Source organism: Panthera onca, chromosome C1, assembly GCF_046562875.1.
Source record: "Panthera onca isolate mPanOnc1 chromosome C1, mPanOnc1 haplotype 2, whole genome shotgun sequence".
Lineage (NCBI taxonomy): Eukaryota > Metazoa > Chordata > Mammalia > Carnivora > Felidae > Panthera > Panthera onca.
Genome location: NC_138346.1, coordinates 66,458,144 through 66,477,732, shown reverse-complemented (window position 1 = coordinate 66,477,732; position 19,589 = coordinate 66,458,144). Strand labels below are relative to the sequence as shown.

The 19,589-nt window shown below is 34.5% G+C and overlaps 1 protein-coding gene and 1 long non-coding RNA gene across 6 annotated transcripts in view; one reads left to right on the top strand and one right to left on the bottom strand.

Annotated features, from left to right (window-relative positions):
* The window catches only part of SCN9A (sodium voltage-gated channel alpha subunit 9), a 166,139-nt gene that overhangs the window by 7,089 nt on the left and 139,461 nt on the right, over window positions 1–19,589 (bottom strand). The window contains exons 20-26 of the mRNA XM_060621369.3: window positions 17,718–17,891; window positions 14,036–14,158; window positions 10,076–10,357; window positions 9,580–9,633; window positions 8,507–8,644; window positions 2,319–2,423; window positions 318–588 (exon numbers count right to left, since the gene is read on the bottom strand). Coding sequence (XP_060477352.1) covers window positions 318–588; window positions 2,319–2,423; window positions 8,507–8,644; window positions 9,580–9,633; window positions 10,076–10,357; window positions 14,036–14,158; window positions 17,718–17,891 — 1,147 coding nt within the window. The remainder of the gene's footprint in view (window positions 1–317; window positions 589–2,318; window positions 2,424–8,506; window positions 8,645–9,579; window positions 9,634–10,075; window positions 10,358–14,035; window positions 14,159–17,717; window positions 17,892–19,589) is intronic.
* LOC132670957 (uncharacterized) overlaps window positions 1–19,589 on the top strand; it is a 117,922-nt gene that overhangs the window by 52,359 nt on the left and 45,974 nt on the right. For all 5 annotated transcript variants that reach the window (XR_013557280.2, XR_013557283.2, XR_009606940.3 and 2 more), the window contains exon 3: window positions 4,525–4,651. This is a non-coding gene — a long non-coding RNA (uncharacterized LOC132670957). The remainder of the gene's footprint in view (window positions 1–4,524; window positions 4,652–19,589) is intronic.

The following is a 19,589-nucleotide window of genomic DNA, read 5'->3' as shown; positions in this document are numbered from 1 at the left end:
GATTTCAGATTCTGCATTGGTCTTCCTACCTACATATAGGTCTTTCTACCTTCAACCCTACATATAGACGTAGTTGCTACTTCTGTGAAAAGTAATCTTGGAAATCAAGTATCAAGAAGTATTACATGCTTGTGGCTTTGAGGCCTATAGCATAAACATAAGAATTCTGACACAGAAGTCTTTGTTTTATTTAGTTTTGTTTTTAAGGTTCCTCCATTCTTCATTTTACTAACATATCCAAAAGTAAATTTACATTCAAGAATTCAGAACCTTCTCTGAGCATGTGTGAAGTTTAGTTTGATTCAAAATGGTCTTACCTACAATGGAGAGAATCACAACCACAAAATCAAAAATGTTCCATCCTACAGTGAAGTAGTAATGTCTGAGGGAGATCAGTTTCAGCACACATTCTCCAGTGAAAAGGATAATAAAAACCACATTTATCCAATATAAAACATCAGTCATGTAGTCACTTTGTCCCTCTTTTTCTACCATCATGGTTACCATGTTGAGGCAGATAAGAACCATGATGGTGATATCAAACACTTGGTTTGTTACTAGGTCAAATATACATCCTTGGAATTTGTTCTGTAAAGAAACAAGAATAATATGGAATGTAGAGCAAATTTTGCAAATATCCATTAATCATTATATTATTAAAAAATTTTTTTAAAGTTGTGTCTTCAAAGTTGCATAAATTATCTTTGGTCATAAGTTCTTGATTCTACAAGAGATATTATTCATGAGTTAAATCAAAGTCAGAGTGAATGAAAAGTTTTTGTTGTTGTTGACTTTCAGTATATACCAAACAGACTTCAGTTGGTCATGTACACTCACATTTGCTTTTAAGCTCATCCAACCCTACTATGTTATATATGAATTGTTTCAGTCACCGGTAATTTTTTACTAAAACACCGCAGCTCTACTACCCAGAGTATTTCAAGTTAATAAAATATCATGTCTCTAAATTTCTACTTTGCCATATTATTTTAACTAATGTGTTGCAGTGTCTTATATTTATATGACTGCTGTAATATCAGAGACTTATATTTTCCTATCTCTTTCATGTATGGGATATGTATTTCCATACATATTCATACTTACAAATCACCTTTCTTTTCAGTCTCACTGTTAGTATTATGCTTTCTAGGAAACATAGCTTCTTCAAAATCCTTTTAGGAAAGGCCTTAAAGCATTTTACCAAGATCAAGTAGGGCACGCAAAAAATTAAATACCAGGGTGTCAAATCCATAGATTGTGATTCAACAGGTCTGGTTGAGACCTGGCAATGTGTCCATTTAAGAAGTGCTGGGTGATCCTCATGTTGCCAGCTGGGTACTAACTGGCTTTGTCTTCAGCCATGACTCTTTGGCAAGGTGTGTTATGTTCAATACAAATTTAAATGCATATAATGCATTATATGCATTATAATGCTTATATGCATTATATGCATTTAAATTATATGCATTTAAATTTTTTCCCCCAAGTTGTTAGAGGAATACAAACTATTCTTTGACTGCTTAGACTCACTATTTCCATCTGAGCCCATTCTGGTCTTTGACTTCACAGTAGGAAAAAGTTTAGACTCACAACCAGTCCAACTGCTTCTTTTGCTATTTGTTGCAATATTAAAAATCTTCATGTTAGTTTTACCCTACTGATAGACAGCAATCACTACATCATAAAGTCATTACTTAGATAAATAAGTTTCAATCAAAATTACATTTTATTTGTATTCTCCACAGGCCATATATAATTATTTATAATTTTTATAGGAATATTATAGGAATATTAAGAACAGTGATAACGTTCAAAATACATATATTCAGTTTTATAAGGCCTTTTATTCAAATATTAGCATTCATGTTTAAGAACTAGTTGTACGTTAAAGATGAATTTAAAATAATTTGAAAATTTATATGCTAGAGATATATATGTAAAAATATACAGTTGCCCCTTGGACAACAGTTTTGAACTACATAAGTCCATTAATCATGGGTTTTATAAAGATAAATACAGTGCAGTACTGTAAATATATTTTCTCTTCTTTATTATTCTCTTAATAACATTTTGTTTTCTCTAGCTTACCATATATAATACAGTATATAATACATATAACATGTAAAATATGTGTTCATCAACCATTTAGTTTATCAGTAAGATTTTTGGTCAACAGTAGGCTATTAGTAGTTAAGATTTGGAGGAGTCAGAAGTTGATATGCAGATTTTGACTGTGTGGAGGGTTGGTGCCCCTAACCCCTGTGTTGTTTTAAGATGAATTGTTTTTTTTTTTCTTTTCTTTTTTTTTTTTTTTTTACCCCTGGCCGAGGTATTGGCTTTTGTGGTTTCTTAGATCCCAGCTTTTTCATCGCATTATAATATTTCTTCTGTTCTTCTGTCATAAAGATGTCTTGACCTCCAAGGTAAAGAAATAAAAAAATAAATCTAGTTAAAATCAGAATCATGGTCTGGATCTTTCTTCAGATCATTAAGACAGGTTAAAAATGTATTAATATAGAAATAAAATGCATTTATTATGTGCCACATAGCTATAAATAAAACCCATCTTAAAGAATTACTTAGATGTAGGCATGTTACTCTCCATAAATAATGTAATGTGCATACGTAAAATATATGTATTACATATAATAATTATTGGCTCAATTTTCTTTTGGTGCAGTAACCCGTGTCATTTTAAACTATGTGCTGGTATTTCGTTTTATCTGCTACCTATCTCAGGCATTTTATTGCTAGATTACAAATATATTAGGAAGAGTTATACAAAATAATACTGAACATCTTTTTTGATGATTTGGCTAATATTTGGGACTCTAATGAAAAGTAGGGGCCAAAACCATAGTAAAAATAATTTTATGTTATTTGTATTCATTTATAAATGCCATATTTGTTTAGCAAAGAAAAAGAATATACAGTAGTGCCCTCTTATCTGTGGTTCTGCTTCCTGTGGTTTCTGTTCCCCATGGTCAACTGTGGTCTAGAAGCAAGTGACCCTCCTGGCATAGGTCAGAAGGTGAATAGTAACCCAAGGCTACATCACAATGTCTGCAGATAGTCACCTCACTTCATCTCATTACATAGACATTTTATCATCTCACACCATCACAAGAAGGGGAGTATAGTACAATAAGATATTTTGAGACAGAGAGATGATATTCACGTAACTTGTATTATGGCATATTGTTCTATTTTATTATTATTGTTGTTAATCTCTTACTATGCCTATTTATAAATTAGACTTTACCATAGGTATGCATGTAGAAGAAAAAACATGGTACATTTAAGGTTTGGTACTATCTATGGCTTCAGGCATCCACTGAAACATATGACCTATAGATAATGAGTGGGGGAGACTACTGCACAGTGAACATGTAACACACAATATCTGTGTGTGTGTGTGTGTGGGGGGGGTGTTTGAAGAAACTTGTTAGATACTTTTTTCATTCCAATAAAGAAACTGCAATATAAGCAGGTTATTGGGTGTCAACATTATGTATAATAGTGTTGGAGGTATTGAGGAAATTACCAATGATTCAGGATCCTTGACCTGAAGGACTTCCTAATTGAATAGACAACCTTTAAAATTCAACAGTAAAAATAACTAACTCTAAAGTTTTTTGGGGTCGCCTGGGTGGCCCAGTTCGTTAAGCATCTGAGTTTGGCTCATGTCATGATCTCATGGTTTGTGAGTTTGAGCCCCATTTTGGGCTCTGCACTAACAGTGGAGAGCCTGCTTTGGATCCTCTGTCTCTCTCTCCCTGTTCATCCCCAGTTTGCACCCTCTCTCTGTCTCTCAAAACAAACCAACAAACCAACAAACCAACAAACCAACCAACCAACAAACAAACAAACAAACATTGGGGTGCCTGGTTGGCTCAGTCGGTTAAGTGTCTGACTTCAGCTCAGGTCATGATTTTGCCTCTGTGCTGACAGCTGAGACCCTGGAGCCTACTTTGGATTCTGTGTCTCCCTTTCTCTCTGTCTCTCATCTGCTCATGTTCTGTCTCTGTCTCTCTCAAAAATAAATAAACATTAAAAAAAATTTAAAAAAGAAAGAAACATTGAAAAAATTTAAATGAAGGTTTTTGATCTTTATTTCACAAAGGGGGCTTAGAAGCTTTATCTGTTCTTTTAGGGTATGCCAATTTTCTTAAAATTATCTGTAATTTTTACAGATTCACACATTTTCTACATTGATGTGTAACATCAACTTTTTAGTTATGGGACAAATTAGTATAATCCATGTAATGTGGAATTTATTTTGAATAATTTTTCGTTCTCGAATCCTTACTTAATTTGTAGGGTTGGGGAGTTAAAGATCATCTGGTTATTGTTTCCCTTTAGTTTTCTTGGATTGGGCAATAGCTTTCTATTATACCGCATTTTAAAAAATGTATCAAATACCTAATGGTAACCAGACTCTGCTTTCTTTCTTAAACTGTTTTAACTCACCTTTATTCTAGTTGATATACAGTCTTTGGTATTTATCTTACATATTCATGCTAGGTATCCAGGAGAGCCTTCAGGCCAGTGTTAAGAGAACTACTTATGAGCGGAAACTGAATGCCATACCATGTCAAGAACTTACCAGAAGAAGCTAGGAAAACACTGGGAAGAGAACTCTGAATTAGAGGTAAAAATCAAAGTGGCAAATTTTAACTTTTCTTAATGATACCTTGTTTGCCAAAATAATAAAAGGTGGGGATAAAACTAGGAGATTACAAAATGCTCTAATAGAGGAACTGGTGTTGTTTGGTTTTACTGTAGCTTTAGAGACCTTGTGCAAAATGTATCCCTTTAAAAGCTAGATGGAAGACACTTTGTAAATCAGGCTGGTCCTTTTCAATGTTACACACTATGTCAAGGCTGTGTTACTTAGTACGTAAGACTGTAGTTCTAGTATCAGATCATCTTTGTTCAAATCCTATCTCTGTTGTCCTTAGGCAAGTTTCTTAATCTCTTTAAGGATAAGTCATCTCATCATTAAAAGAGTAGCTATATCTCAGTTGTCTTGTTCTGAGGATCAACTGAGATCATGTATTCAAAGCACTCAGAATAATGCCAGATACACAAGCCCTCAATAATTGTTAGTTGCTATTACTGTTGTTGTTACTAACCTTCCTAATAAGGTTATAGTTACTAAAAGGGGTTGCTTTACTCAGAATTTACCCATACGTAACCAGGGCTATACTAGGTCTTTGTGTAAATATACTACATATTTTTCCCTTTTGTAACTTGAACCTATTAATAATTTGTGTTCTAATTTTCCAAAGTATGTTTTCTAATGAATTATTAAACTCTTATTATCACATGAACTCATTAAATGAAAACATTACTTATAGAAGTGATGGGTATTTGGAAAAACTAGTAAAGTGGGGTTGGTTATTAGAAGAGCTATGAGCTGAGACCAAAGCACTAAGTTAAAAAGCCTTAAGAGTCAAGAATACGCTGGGAAAAGAATATGGGCTTTGAAGCCAAACAGACCTTTGGATCCTGAATGCCAATGGACCTGTTGATTGATTTGAAACAAATTACTTATCCTTACCAGGCCCCAGCATATATACTTTTCTATAAAGATGCCACTTTCATTAGCTTGTCTGTGGATTAGATGAATTCACATACACAAAGTTATCTAGCAGAAGATCTCCTATGTAGTAGGTTAATTGAAGTGTCGGTCCTGTTTCTTACTAAGGTGGAAAGAAACCGTAGGCCATTCAGAAAAGGTCAGAATATAAAAGGTATGCTTAAATTGCAAATTAAATACTAGAAGAAATGTAGGGGATAGTGGTAGTTGGCAGTGCTTCTAAATTAGTAACTTTTGCCTGACAGTAATGGTAATGGTGTCAACCCATCCTATCTTCCTCCAGTGGCAATTCTTGTAAGAGTAACATTTAAAAGCAAGAAGATTAAAGCAGTTAGGGTTGTGGCTGTCCTGCCCATGGTCACATGGCTTTATCTAGATATATGTTTGATTGATCCTATGCAGGGAATATTGGGGAATCATGCGTATATGCTTATATACCATATATACACATATATAATGACTAAAGTTGAAAAAAATAATTAAATTGAAAATTAGAGTATACTTTGTAAACTTATTTTCGAGGTTAATTATCAATTTTTAGAGATTCTGTGTCTAAAGCCATGAATATATGATAATGTTAGCTAAGTGTGGCTCTCAGATATTAAATGTAAGAATGGAAGATGGAATTTTCAAAATATCTTTGAAAAAAACCTATATTTGAAAATGTAAGCATAAATAACATTTAACATTTACTAAATTTCCTTCCAATCGTGAATATCAGTCACGTACAATAATGAAATTTCATTTCTTGTACATCTATCTTTTCTTAAATGCTAAGCCAGTATCTAAAATGACTCCCTCTTGGAATCCTACCCCTTATCTTGGAAAGATTTCTTTTCCTGTGGGTGGTGCTACAGTTACAGTAACTCAGCCAACTTTGACAGGAAAATTGAGACTTCTTAGATGATTTATTCTCTTGCAAATCACAGATAATACTATAGACTGTACCCACTACAGGCTCTTCATTGAACATATCCCGTATTCCCCATTGCTGCAAATGACTAATTTGGAGACTGAAATGTGGTCCAGGTAGCAGGTAATGCAGAATCTGACCTAGTCTTGGGTCTCTCTTCAGTCATTCTACGCATCATTGCTGGATTCAGTTTTTAAATTAGAACTGAGTTTTCATAGTCCCTGGAAGAAGAGACTCCAGAGTTGGATCTGTGATGAGACTACTTCCTAACTGTCGGATCACACGCAAGTAACACATCCTCTCTGACAGGGGAAGTGGTGATATAATGCCTTTTACGTTTGCTGTAAAATGCGACTAAGATTACACATGTGGAGTACTTTACACAGAATCAGACACATCATCAAGTCATAATAAATGCCACTGTCCTGCCTATATGTGCTCCCTTGCTCAAAATACCTCAATGACACATCAGCTCCTACTGAAAAATACCTAATATGGCTTTTCAGATCTGCTCTCAGGCAAGACTTCATCTTGTACTATTTCTCTTCTTAAAATTCCATCTCAAAACTTCATTCAAACTGGATGGAAGGCTATTCCTCCTGGATTATTTCCTCTTATGTCAGCCCTATGCACGTGCTCACACATTTCTCTATCCCTCCCTGTGGATTATCCATCTTTCTGCCTCTCAGTTTCTACATGTCTTCTTATTAATCTTACAAAGCCTACCAATTGTCACATAAATGTGTTTTTTTCTATTTACATCTATTTTTTCTCTGTCCATTTATTTTGTTGTTATTATTGTTGCTTTTGTTAATTTTTATTACACTTATCATTATTTCATATTATAGTATTTAGGGATCTGGCATAGTGCAGGGGCTAAAAAATATATGCAGTATATGGGATCAACTACTGACCTTATCAGAACTATCACTTACTAGATGCATGATCTTGGGTACATCACTTAGCCTTTTTGTGGCTGCCCACATTTATCAGACAAAGTCAATAATAATAATAATAATAATAATAATAAATTTTAGGGTAGATATTTTAGGTTGAATTGTGTCCCCCCCAAAAAATATTTTAAAGTCCTAGCCCCTAATACTTCAGAATTACCTTATGTGGAAATGTTGTCATTGTAGATGTAATTAAATCAAGGTGAGGTCATACTAGAGAAGAGTGAGCCTTTAATCCACTATGACGAGTATCCTCATAAGCAAAGGATAGAGACACAGAGGGGGAAAACACTCCATGTGACCATGGAGGCAGAGATTAAAGATATGCTGCCATAAGGCAAGTAACACTTGAGCTACCAGAAGCTACCAGAAGCCTTCCCTAAAGGCTCTAAAGACAGCATGGCCCTGACAAAACCTTGATTTTGGACTTGCAACCTCCATAACTGTGAGAGAATAAATTTCTGTTGTTTGAAGCCACCAGTTTGTGGTACTTGGTTATAGGAGCCTTAAAAAACTAATACAGTTGATGTGAAAGTTAATGAAACACAAATCTCAGGAAAGTATCTTACTTGCAACATTCAACAAATCTTAATTTCCACCACATGTATCATCGCTTCTGCTATGATACAAACCCCCTGAAGTCAGGAAACATATCCTGTGCTGTTGTCCATCAAGGGCCAGCCCAATGTATACCACACAGAGCAGTGGCTCAGAGAATGAATGTAACTCCTTATGAAATATGCTTTGAATAAACAATTAGTGCATTAATTTTTCTTAATTAGTCAATCCTCTATAGCGAACATTGACAAAAACTCAATACTTGTCGTATTGCTTAAAAATATGACAGGAGATAATTATTTTCTGTGCAGAGATAAATGAGATTAAGCATATCTGTATTCAATTATTTAAAAAAATAAATGAAGTTATAATGAAGCTAATCACTAATTGGTATCAAATTAAATTTCAAATCATATTTTTAGGAAAATAATTGTTCATATTTTTCAGTACAGTAAAAAAAAAAACCCTTAAAATACTTATCTTTTTTTTCTGTTGGTTGAAATTATCTATGATGACACCAATGAATAAGTTCAAAGTGAAGAATGATCCAAAGATGATAAAGATGACAAAATAAATATACATGTAGAGGCTGTATTCATAGATGGGCTGCTTGTCTACCTATAAGATTAACAAAAGTTAGCAGCATATTGACAATAACATTAATGATTTTGTTTTTTTCATGGTCTGACAAGTTAATCCAGACAGTGCTATCCTTGGTGAACTTAGCTTTTCAGAAGCCATGGCATCTTGAGGATCAGCCTAAACCTTCTTAAAATTTATTCAACATTAAGCATTAAGCGTTAAGCAATAAATATTTATTGCATGCTTACTATGTACATGAATATAATCTTCAAATGACTACAAAGGACTTAACCATATGTAGTACTTGTTCTCAGATTGGTAGGACAGACCATCTGGTAACTAACTGAACTGAAGTATGTTATTTATTTCCAGAATAAAAAACTGTAAAGAATGTGATACCATATTTATATAAATTTTATTGATTTTTTTTCTTCATTTGATTACACAAATGTCTTCACTGGATTTAACTTCTTAGCATGGAACTCATTTCACATAAACCCTTCCAGAGCATTTTAAACATAAAAACAACAAAATCTATGAATAAAAAAATTTAAAACCCATGAGTAACTTATGATATTTAATTTTTATTTTGATAAATGTATTTATTGAGCACTTATTGCCAGGGTGTGCAAAGTGCTCTACTTACATTTTCTGGTTGGTTCCTCAGAACAATCCCATGACATGGACAGTAATTTTTTTTTTCTTTTTACAGCCAATAAACAAGCTGAGAGAGGCAAAGTAATTTGCTCAAAGTCAGTTACAGAGCTTACATATGATAGAACCAGAATTTGAGTTAAGCTCTGTCCCCGAATGCTGCACACGTCATCACTAGGCTATTATTGGGTGGAAGGAAGTTCTTCATTTTGTGTGTACGTACCAAGGGCTCCTTGGAGCTACTATTTGAAAATGGCTGACCTAAACTCAGGAGCTTTAAAAACTGTAGAGTTTGTGTTATATTGACCAATACTTACATTAACAGAATCAACAGCTGCATACATAATATCCATCCATCCCTTAAATGTTGCCTGTAAATATAACAATAGAATCTGAATGTGAAGCTCACACTCTAAAATAGCCATACACGAATTCAGTCCATTTATTGTTACATTTATTAAGTGGTATCAAATCACTGAATTTTACTCTATTTCAAAATATCAATTTAATATAAAGATGCTATGTCGAGCACCAAAAGGACATAGTGCCAAGTCACATTGTAAATCTTAGCCCTAGTTAATTATTTCCAGGTTGTTACAATTCCTGAAAATTTTGCACATGAACTTTAATTTTTCCAGAGGTAGAGTTTTCCAGAACATGTCTTATAGGCACATGTTCTATGAAAGACCAAGTCTCTCTTTAAAGTCACAAAGTACATTATCTTTAACTTCTAGTTAATAGATTAAACAATGAATTATATCCTTCATCCAGAGTCCACTACAATATCAAGCATTCATGACAGGGCTCACTTACAACTTGAAGCAGAGACAGGTAACCAAGTCCAACATTATCAAAGTTCACCTTCAGGTTTTTCCACCGCACATTTTGACTAATGTTCATCAGTGCAGAACAGTCGGATCGATTTTTAACTAGACTTGTTGGAAAACGTGACCCATCTGTGGTATTAACACACTCATAGAACTTCCCAGCAAACAAATTTACGCCCATGATGCTAAATATTAGCCAGAATATAAGACACACAAGTAGCACATTCATGATGGAAGGAATTGCACCTATGAGTGCATTCACGACCACCTAGTATTCAAAGGAAAGAAAAGGATGATTAGGATTAGTAAAAATGTTACATGGTCCACATTAATGAAACACAATGCAGAATTAAGGAAATTAGAAAAGCCACCCTTACATGTTTAAGACCTCAAATCACCAAGCAACATGTATTAACTATCTATGCTTAGTAGTATGCCAACCAAGACAAACGAGACAGGAGCCCTGTGATCGATAAGCTTACTTAAAATATTTGATAAACACATTGAAAGTATTAGCAACAGTGCAAAACAAAGTAGCTAAAAATGATACCATAGCTTAAATAAATGAAAAAATAAAAATAATAAACCAAAAACCTGATATATGTAAGGTGAAGTCGTAAATCTGCATAATCTAGGGAAAAAAAAGAAATTTCTAAGTATAAATGACAAAAAATAAATAAAATGTACACTTAAAGGTCAGTGCTAGTCCTAGATTTGTCAGTGCTAAAATTCTCCTATATAGAGAAACCACTGGTGTATATAAGCTGGAGTTAAGGTTGGGAGTCTTTCAGCGTATGAACCCCTTATATTTAATTGGTTCTGCTAGTTGTATGGTACTGAATTCAATTAAGACCTTGGGACCTCAGTTTCTTCATCTACAAAAGGAGAGCCATCTGTTCAAATTTATTATTCTAGCTCTAAATATACTTTATATATAAGTCCTGGGCTAAATATAGATAATGCTTGCCTTGGTTAAAATAAAAATGAAATAGTTTATCATTAGTTAATACTTCCTTTATTTCAGCTTTTCAGCATTTCCACTGCTATTAATCACTGGTGCCTCTTGCCACTCCAATTTTCCTGCATGGACACTATTGTAGCATTTATCACTCTCCAGATTTTCTTAATTACCCCATCTTTCGAAACCTACCTGTCTTTTTATATTTCAGCTCTAGTCTGTATTTGAGTCCAAATGTGTTAAAGACTAATTTGTTAAGTGAGAGCACTGTGCTCCCTCCTTTTTCCAAGCAGTGAAACATTAAGAATCTTTGACCATCTTTGAGATTTTCTAGAGCAGGGGTTGGTGAGCATTTTCTTAAGTATTTTTAGGCTTTGAGGGTTATATGTTCTCTGTTGCAAGTATTCAATTCTGCTCCCGTAGCAATAGATTATAAACAAATGGGCATGGCTGAGAGGCAATAAAACTTCCTTTACAAAACAGGCAATCAGCCTGTGGGCTTTAGTTTGTTGACCTCTGACCTAGAGCAATAGTACCTAGGGTCTGTGGGCCACTGAGCTTCCATGCCAGCATAAAATTCTATGAAAAACATTATGGTTGTATTTTTTTTTTTTTTTAACAAAGAGATGATTCATAGTGTTATGAGATCCTTATAGTGTACGTGACACTAAAAGGGTTAGGAAACACAGGAGTAGAGAATAAAGTTCAAAGTGGTCAACTCTTGTTCAAGCCTATGCTTTCATCCTCACTTCCTGCTAACCTCCACACTGTGCTTATCACTGAGGCACATTTTTCCTTCTAGTCCTTGCTCAAACATGCCTTGCACACTCAACCCTATGTTTCTCTACCAGCTAGCATCTCTGCCTGGAATGTCTAGGTGCCTGGGGGTTGAGGCCCACTATTTCAGTCATGGCTCCAAAGTCACCTCCTTGTGAGGCCTTCCTAGACTTCCCAAGGTAGCTACTCTAGCCTCCATGGTCCTGTAGTACTGTGTGCTTACCATTTCATAGCAGATGTCATAGAGTAACCACTGTTTCCCTGTCTGTCTCTCCATGACTTTTGTCCCCACTCAGTCTTGGGGGACTGGGGTCTCTTCACCATTGTACTCTTTTTATAGCCTAATAGCTGACACATAGTTGGTGTTTAAAATGTTTGCTGAAAGAATGTGAGTAATGGTGGTCTCTGAGGGAGATAGGTACATATTGGTCTGATGAGCAGCCATTTGGGAAAGTCAATAAGCTTGAGATCCTCAAGACTCAAAGGAAGCTAACTACATAATGCCTCAAATCATCATTTCATTTACTCTTCAGAATGATCCTGCAGTGGGAAGGAACATATCCTTTTATGTGGTTAATAAATGCTACAGAGATATATCTGCTCCTCCAAATCTATTAAAACATTCTCCAATTATTGATAAAAAACAAACAGCAAAGAGGGTAGAATAATGGGCTAGCTTAATTGCTGAGGGAAGTAGCTTGTAGGGTAAAATACATTCTTTGTTCAAGAAAATGCAGTAGATGGTCTGTGTGAGTCCAGATAGGAGTCATAAGTTCCAGATCAACTGTAACATTCTACCAATGCTCAAAAAATGAAGTTAATGTCAATGGATTCCAATACTATCTTTCTGTGTGATAACACAACTTGTAATTTTTCAATTCTTATATGATAAAAGTATTGAATTACACTTATGAATATTTGTGTATAATTATGATCTCTCACATACACTGGAGCCATTATACATTGGATGCATTCAACACTAGACATGACAGTCATAGTTTAGCAGGGATAACCCTGAAGATCTGCTGGACTAAAAGATCTCTGATATTCACCTTAGGCTTCAGATTTCTGAGCCCCACCCCAGAGTTCATGATTCAGTAGGTCGGGAGGAGGGCCTGGGCATCTGCATTTCTAATAAATTCTTAGATGATGCTGATGGCTGGTCTGTAGATCACACTTCAGTAAGATAGACTAATCTGCGTGTTAAGTTGTTCAGAGACTACAGGTAGAGAGGCAGTCAGATAAACAAGTACAAAATAATATAATAAGGATTTTGTGTCTCTGAACATAAAGGGAGGATGATCACTTATGCCCGGTGGTGAAGAGACAAAGCAAATATAAATTGGGGCTTAATGGCTGGGTAGGTGTCTGCTATATTGGGGAGCTAGGGTTGAGACAGGGCAGGGAGAAGCACTCTCAGCCAAGAGAACGACAGAAGCATGAGAAAGCAGGTATAAACCTGGTAAAAAAATAAATTTGAGGAGAGCAGAAATAAGTGAGGATATGGACTATTTAGAGAAAATAAGGTCATTGTCCCGCATGTATTTTATGAAGTTGCTGGTTTAATACAGCTCTGAAAGCTAGGTTGCTAGTAATTATTTTTCTCACCTTGTTTGTCTCTGCAAAATGGTCTCGTTTCGGGCACCATGCAGCCTTGTGCAAATTCAGTAAATTTTCAGAGCTTTAGTTTTCTCAAATGCAATTTGGATATCATTCGACTATTATTGAAACATTTATTTTAAGGATGAAATTTAAGGTGGTGGCTGATGCCCCTTGACTTCCCTGATTTTTCTTATGACTCCTACCAGGGTAGCTCTTTAAAAAAAAATATTTTTTCAACACCTGATACAGGCAAGTCCTTGATGACTGGTATTTGGGAGATGTTATCAGAACTAATAGTGTCCCCTTCACCTAAATTTCCTAGCATAGGGAAGATTTTCATTTAAAAAGGGAGAAGTCACTTATTTGGATTACTGCCTAACAGTATTACGTGAAGGAGGCATTATTGTATTTGATTTACTCTTTGTTAAACAATATGCACTGAATACTGTGTATATGAATATCTATACACATATATAAACATTACATCTATATATATACATACATATATGTGTATATAAACAGTCCATACTTTCTACATACTTATTTTTCATATTTTATACTCCATTTAGAAAATAGAATATTATACTAGAACGTTTAGCATTTTCTTACCCTCATTCCTTCAAATCTAGATAAAGCTCTTAGAGGTCTTAAAGCTCTAAGTGTCCGAAGGGATTTAATGGGGCCAAGGTCTGAGTAGCCGAGAGTGTTTGCGACTAAAGTAACCAAAGAAACCTACAAAAAATAAAATTTTCATTAATCATTTCAATGAAATAATAAAGCATAAAGAGGAAAAGTCAAATTCAAAGATCACTAACAGCAGACCAATAAGAATAATATGATTTTAAATATCAAATTGTCTTGTCATTGGCTAAAAATAGGTAAGATGTGCTTTTGTTAAGGAAATATATTTAAAGAAAGGTTAATGAAAATAAAAGAAATAATAGAAGGAAAGTAGTTTCTTACCCTGAATAAAAATCACACATTCTTTTTACACATTTGTAGTCAATGATTATATAATTGCTTATTAATATGTTTATGCTTGATATATTTAATTAGATATGCTATATATTTAATTAGAGCAACTTATGTTATACATTTATGCTATGCATTTAATTAGAGCAACTATCAAAATTTCAATTATAATAAAACCCAGGGCATAAGAAAGTGTGTGATTTTGAAGCTGAGTCATAAGAGTGTGGCATTAATTCAGGCAAACCTATGTTTCAGTGTAAACATTATTCAAAAGCGTTTTGAAGACTCATGATTTTGAGACGGAGTTAATTCCCCACAAGGCTGTTCTGCCTTGTGATTTATCAGAACTGGCACCAAAAAGATTTACCTAGTAATAGACACTGGGAGAAAAATCTCAATTGTATTGAAGAGAGCAAAAAATAGATGATCTCACTGGCTTTGCAATCAACACAGACATACGGACCTTCATCATGTGAGACCTGCCACAATTACCATAATCAGTATGCAACAGAAATTAGTGTTCTTACAATAAACTATTTTAGAAGAAAGAACATGGACAGAAATAAAATCAATACACATTTTGGTAATAGAGCAATGAGCTCCTCAATGACCTTACATCTGGATCTGTAAATGCATGAAGTCTCTGAGTGCCTTCCATTTAAAATATTCATTTGTTGTTACACTGCGTGTAGCAGGAAGTAATGTCTAAGAACAATGTCCAGAATGTAGCTTTTCATTATGAATGAAGTAATGACTAAAAGATTCAAGTTTTCCAGGGAAGACTAGGAACACCTGAGAGTCATTGTTCTTATATTTAACTATCGACAGAGTAGAAAAATTCAGCGCTTACAAGTTCACTGCTCCTGCTATCAGAAACAAGTAAACTGATTTCTGAATCAAAATGCGTTGAAGACTTTTGTTCTTTCTCATACGGTTACTTCCAAAAGCCTCAATGTTGTGCAGGTTTGGTGGTACAGTAGTGAGCATAGCTGCCTTCCAAATGTCTCAGTGTAACATTGTTTATTTTTAAGTCCTTTATATTATATATCCAGCAGAACTAATTGTCTGTCCCTCATATCATTTGAAATTCACCCAAGTCATTCAGGTCTATTATTTCCCACTTAAATACACTTAAGAAAATGTACTTTTTAATCAGGACAACAAGTATTCCCTTTTAATCAGGAAAAAAATTTTCAAATGTTTATTACAATTTTTTTAATGTCTATTGATTTTTGAGAGACAGAGCATGAGCAGAGGAGGGGCAGAGAGAGAGGCAGACACAGCATCCAAAGCAGGCTCCAGGCTCTGAGCTGTCAGCACAGAGCACGATGTGGGGTTCGAACTCACAGGTCTTGAGATCATGACCTGAGCTGAAGCTGGATGCTTAACAGACTGAGTCACCCAGGTGCCCCTCTCTTTCTTAAAATACATTCTTGTAAACTTAAAATACATACTTGTAAACTTCTATTTCACAGGCTGAGTGATGAAAGTAACTATGTTTGTGATAATGTTTTTAAAGGTTTTTAAATACCTTAAATATTTTATAATAACCCATAAAAGACCCAATCATATTTAATGGTTAAGAGAAAAGAAAAGAAAAAGCCTACATTCTTTCTATCATTTCTTCTTATTTTGTTTAGCCTTTCTTTAAATCTATTATGTTACAAAAGCATTTTTCTTACCATTTATTTTTCTATCTAGTAACTAGGTAACATATATATAAAGGTAAATTAAAAAAAATCAAACAATATGAAATCACTAACATAAAGTATCAAAAATTAGAGATCAGATCTCACAGAGAAAGCCTAAGATAACATAAGAGGTGTAATGTATAGCTATATCTCAATAAAAAAATTGTTTTTGCATATCACCTATATAGAAAGCAAATGTTAATTATTGTTTTTAATATTTTATATTTTGACCTGTTAAAAAGAACTTACTAAGCTTTGGATAACAATTGAGAAATTAAACTTTTGAGTAGAAATGATGAGTTTTGTTTTAATTTTGTAGTCAGATTTTGCTATTTATAGTCATTCTTACTTGTAATTTTGATATCTATGAATGATGCTATATTTTTCTTTGCTGAAAAGTTTAATGATGCAAACTGGTGGTTAAATGTTAGAGCACTTGTTAACATTATAAATATTTGCATGTTGCCCTCTAATTCCAGACATCAGATGGAAAACAACTCCCTAAAAATTATAACTTATTATAAGGTGTCCTTTCCCTAGCCACAAAGACTAGATTTTGGAAAATCTAGGGAAATTAGTAATAGATGGAAGAACATAAATCATTCTGAGAAAAATTAGATTTGGATATTGAGGTCAAAACTTAAAAAAGCCTTTTAAAATAATATAAAATATAATAACATAATTATTATATGTGATATATTATTAAATTATATTATTAAAATATAAAATAAAATAGAGAACACTAAACAAGAATAAATTGGATGTTGCACCATTTCTATTTGAGATGCCTTAATCTCACAGCTATTTTAGGATCTCTTTCTTATTTCAACAAGATTCCCAAAAAAATATTTTTGCTTTGTTAAAAATAATTTGTAAATTTAACCTTGTTTATATATTTTCCATCATTCAAGTGTTGAACGGTTCTCTGAATTTATTACTTGACATTGTCAATGCCTATTTTTCTGTTCCATTGCCACTCCAGAGATTAAGGGTAGGTTGGATGTTTCAGGTGGGGACAAGAGTGTGACTCATTTTGGTTTTCCCTTTCATTGTGGAAGAGATAAATATTTTGAAATGCATGCCTCTCCATTTCCCTAACACAGAGTTATACAGCTTTTGTGTCACCACTTTTACATAACTTTCAGCTAACACATCAGCTTGATACATCCCTTATTGTCTTTTATTTTCTAATTTTATATTGTAAAAAAAAAAATCAATATTTTATCTTTTTAATCTATGCCTCTACCCTCTTCCATTCCCACACCCACCTCCTAGTGTTTCATTTTGTTCTCATTCCCAACAGGAATGATATTTGAATTATGTATACATACGTGTATATAAAATCACATTTTCTCTTACTGCAGAAAACACATGCAAAGTAAATTATAAATGTTAGAATGGCACAGAAAATAATTTGCATTCGTTGAAGAACTTCTCTTTTAATACTCCTTACAGAGATATTTCTACTGGCTATATTAGTATTTCAAAAAAGCCCATAAATGTATAGTCTGAAAGTACAAGAAGCTAACCAAAATTAAAATATGATAACAAACAACATTAATGAAGGTTCTTCAGAACACTTATTTATAAGAATACAGCCTCTTTTGAAATTTAGTCAAAGTACCTACATCAACAATTAAGAAATCCAGCCAACACCAGGCATTGGTGAAATACGTTTTATAACCATATGCTACCCATTTTAGAAGCATTTCCAGAATGAAGATGTAAGTGAATATCTTGTCAGCATACTCGAGGATAATCTTAATGGTCTTTTTCTTTTCAATATATATATCTTCAAAAGCCTGTGAAAATAATAGTCAAATTTCAATTCATATCCAACTTAAAGCTTATGATTCATAACAAACACAGGAAATAAAGTTCTGGTGAAGAAACCACTGAAAGATAATACTGTTATGGGCTAGCTGACTTTCTTCTGGTTTACAGCGACTATATAACACTTAGTTTTAGACTACTTACCAGTATGCACTGCTGGGCACCAGACATTAAGGGAAAGGATGCAAAGAATAACTTTTATAATCCTCTAAAAAGAACCATGATCTCTCATACTTGCAGCAATTTCCACTTTATCTGACTCCCCTTTATCTCTCTCCAAATGGGATAAATCCTAATAACTTAAGACATGATTCCCAGATCAGCTTGTCATATATATTTTTCTCACCCTGCACTCTCTTTCACACCACCAGTAGTAGGATTTGGAGACTCTCCTCCAGTTCTTATATGTGTGTTCACTCCCAGTGCCTAGCACTGTGTCAAGAACACAGTAGGAGACAAGGAAAAGTTTGCTCAATGAATGAATGAATGCAGTATCTTAACAGGGCTGTAGAACACAGAGGATTTTTCTTTGAATCTTGCACAATATTTTATCATTCATTTAAAGCTTAAGCTCTACAAATCACTATGTACACTCATTCCATGAATGCAGCACCTTTTAACACTCTTCTAGAACTTTTAGTAAGTGACAGATGATGATTCTATGGCCATAGTCACAAGTCCCTTGGGAAATAATTTGAATACACTTAACAAATTCAGCTCAGTGAGGACACTGAAAATGACTGCTGACCTAAACAGGTATAGAGCATTAGGATTTTCCTTCTCTCTCTCTCTCTCTCTCATGAACTGGGAAGAGAGGCAGAGGTGAGGAGAGACAGAGAATCTTGAACAGGCTCCACACTCAGTGTGGAGCTCGACACAGGGCTCAATCCCATGACCCTGGAATCATGACTTGAGCTAAAATCAAGAGTTGGATGCTCAACTAAGTGAGCCACCTGGGCACCCCAGTATTCTCTTTCTTGTTTAAGCAATATTCACTTTGTGGAAGAACATGAAAGTCAAAGGACCCGTACCCTTATAGTGGTTGACATTATACTACCCACCCATAGCCATGGGCTTGTCCAGTTTCTTCTTATTATTATAAGTCCTTCTATCAATACTTTCAAAATGATCCTTGGCACTTATTGCAAACTGTTGGTATCAGTATTGAAGAAGGCAGAGAAGTTGGGACACAGACAATGGGCAGACCTACCAAGATGATAAAAGAGATTCTAGCACCTAGCAGAAGTTCTGAAAGTCAGTGGCACTGAAGTACAAGAAGAAACTTCCAGCCTTCAGGGTTTTGGGGCCTCCCTTCTCCAGGTTGTAGAGGAATCAGGCAAGCTACTGAGATAAACTATGGCAATGCTTCAGTACTTGAGATGCAAAGTTATTTTTTTTTAAGTTTATTTATTTTGAGAGAGAGCATGGGGAGGAGCAGAGAGAGGGAGAGAGAGAGAACCCCACACAGTCTCTGTATTGTCAGTGCATGGAGCCCAATGTGGGGCTTGAACCCACGAACCATGAGATCATGACCTGAACCAAGATCAAGAGTTGGACACTCAATCTACTGAGCCACTCAGGTGCCCCTTGAAATGCAAAGTTTAAGGAAGGGGCTTTAAGGAAAGAACGAGAGTGATATTCCTGGAACTGAGGTGGAAAGCAGGACC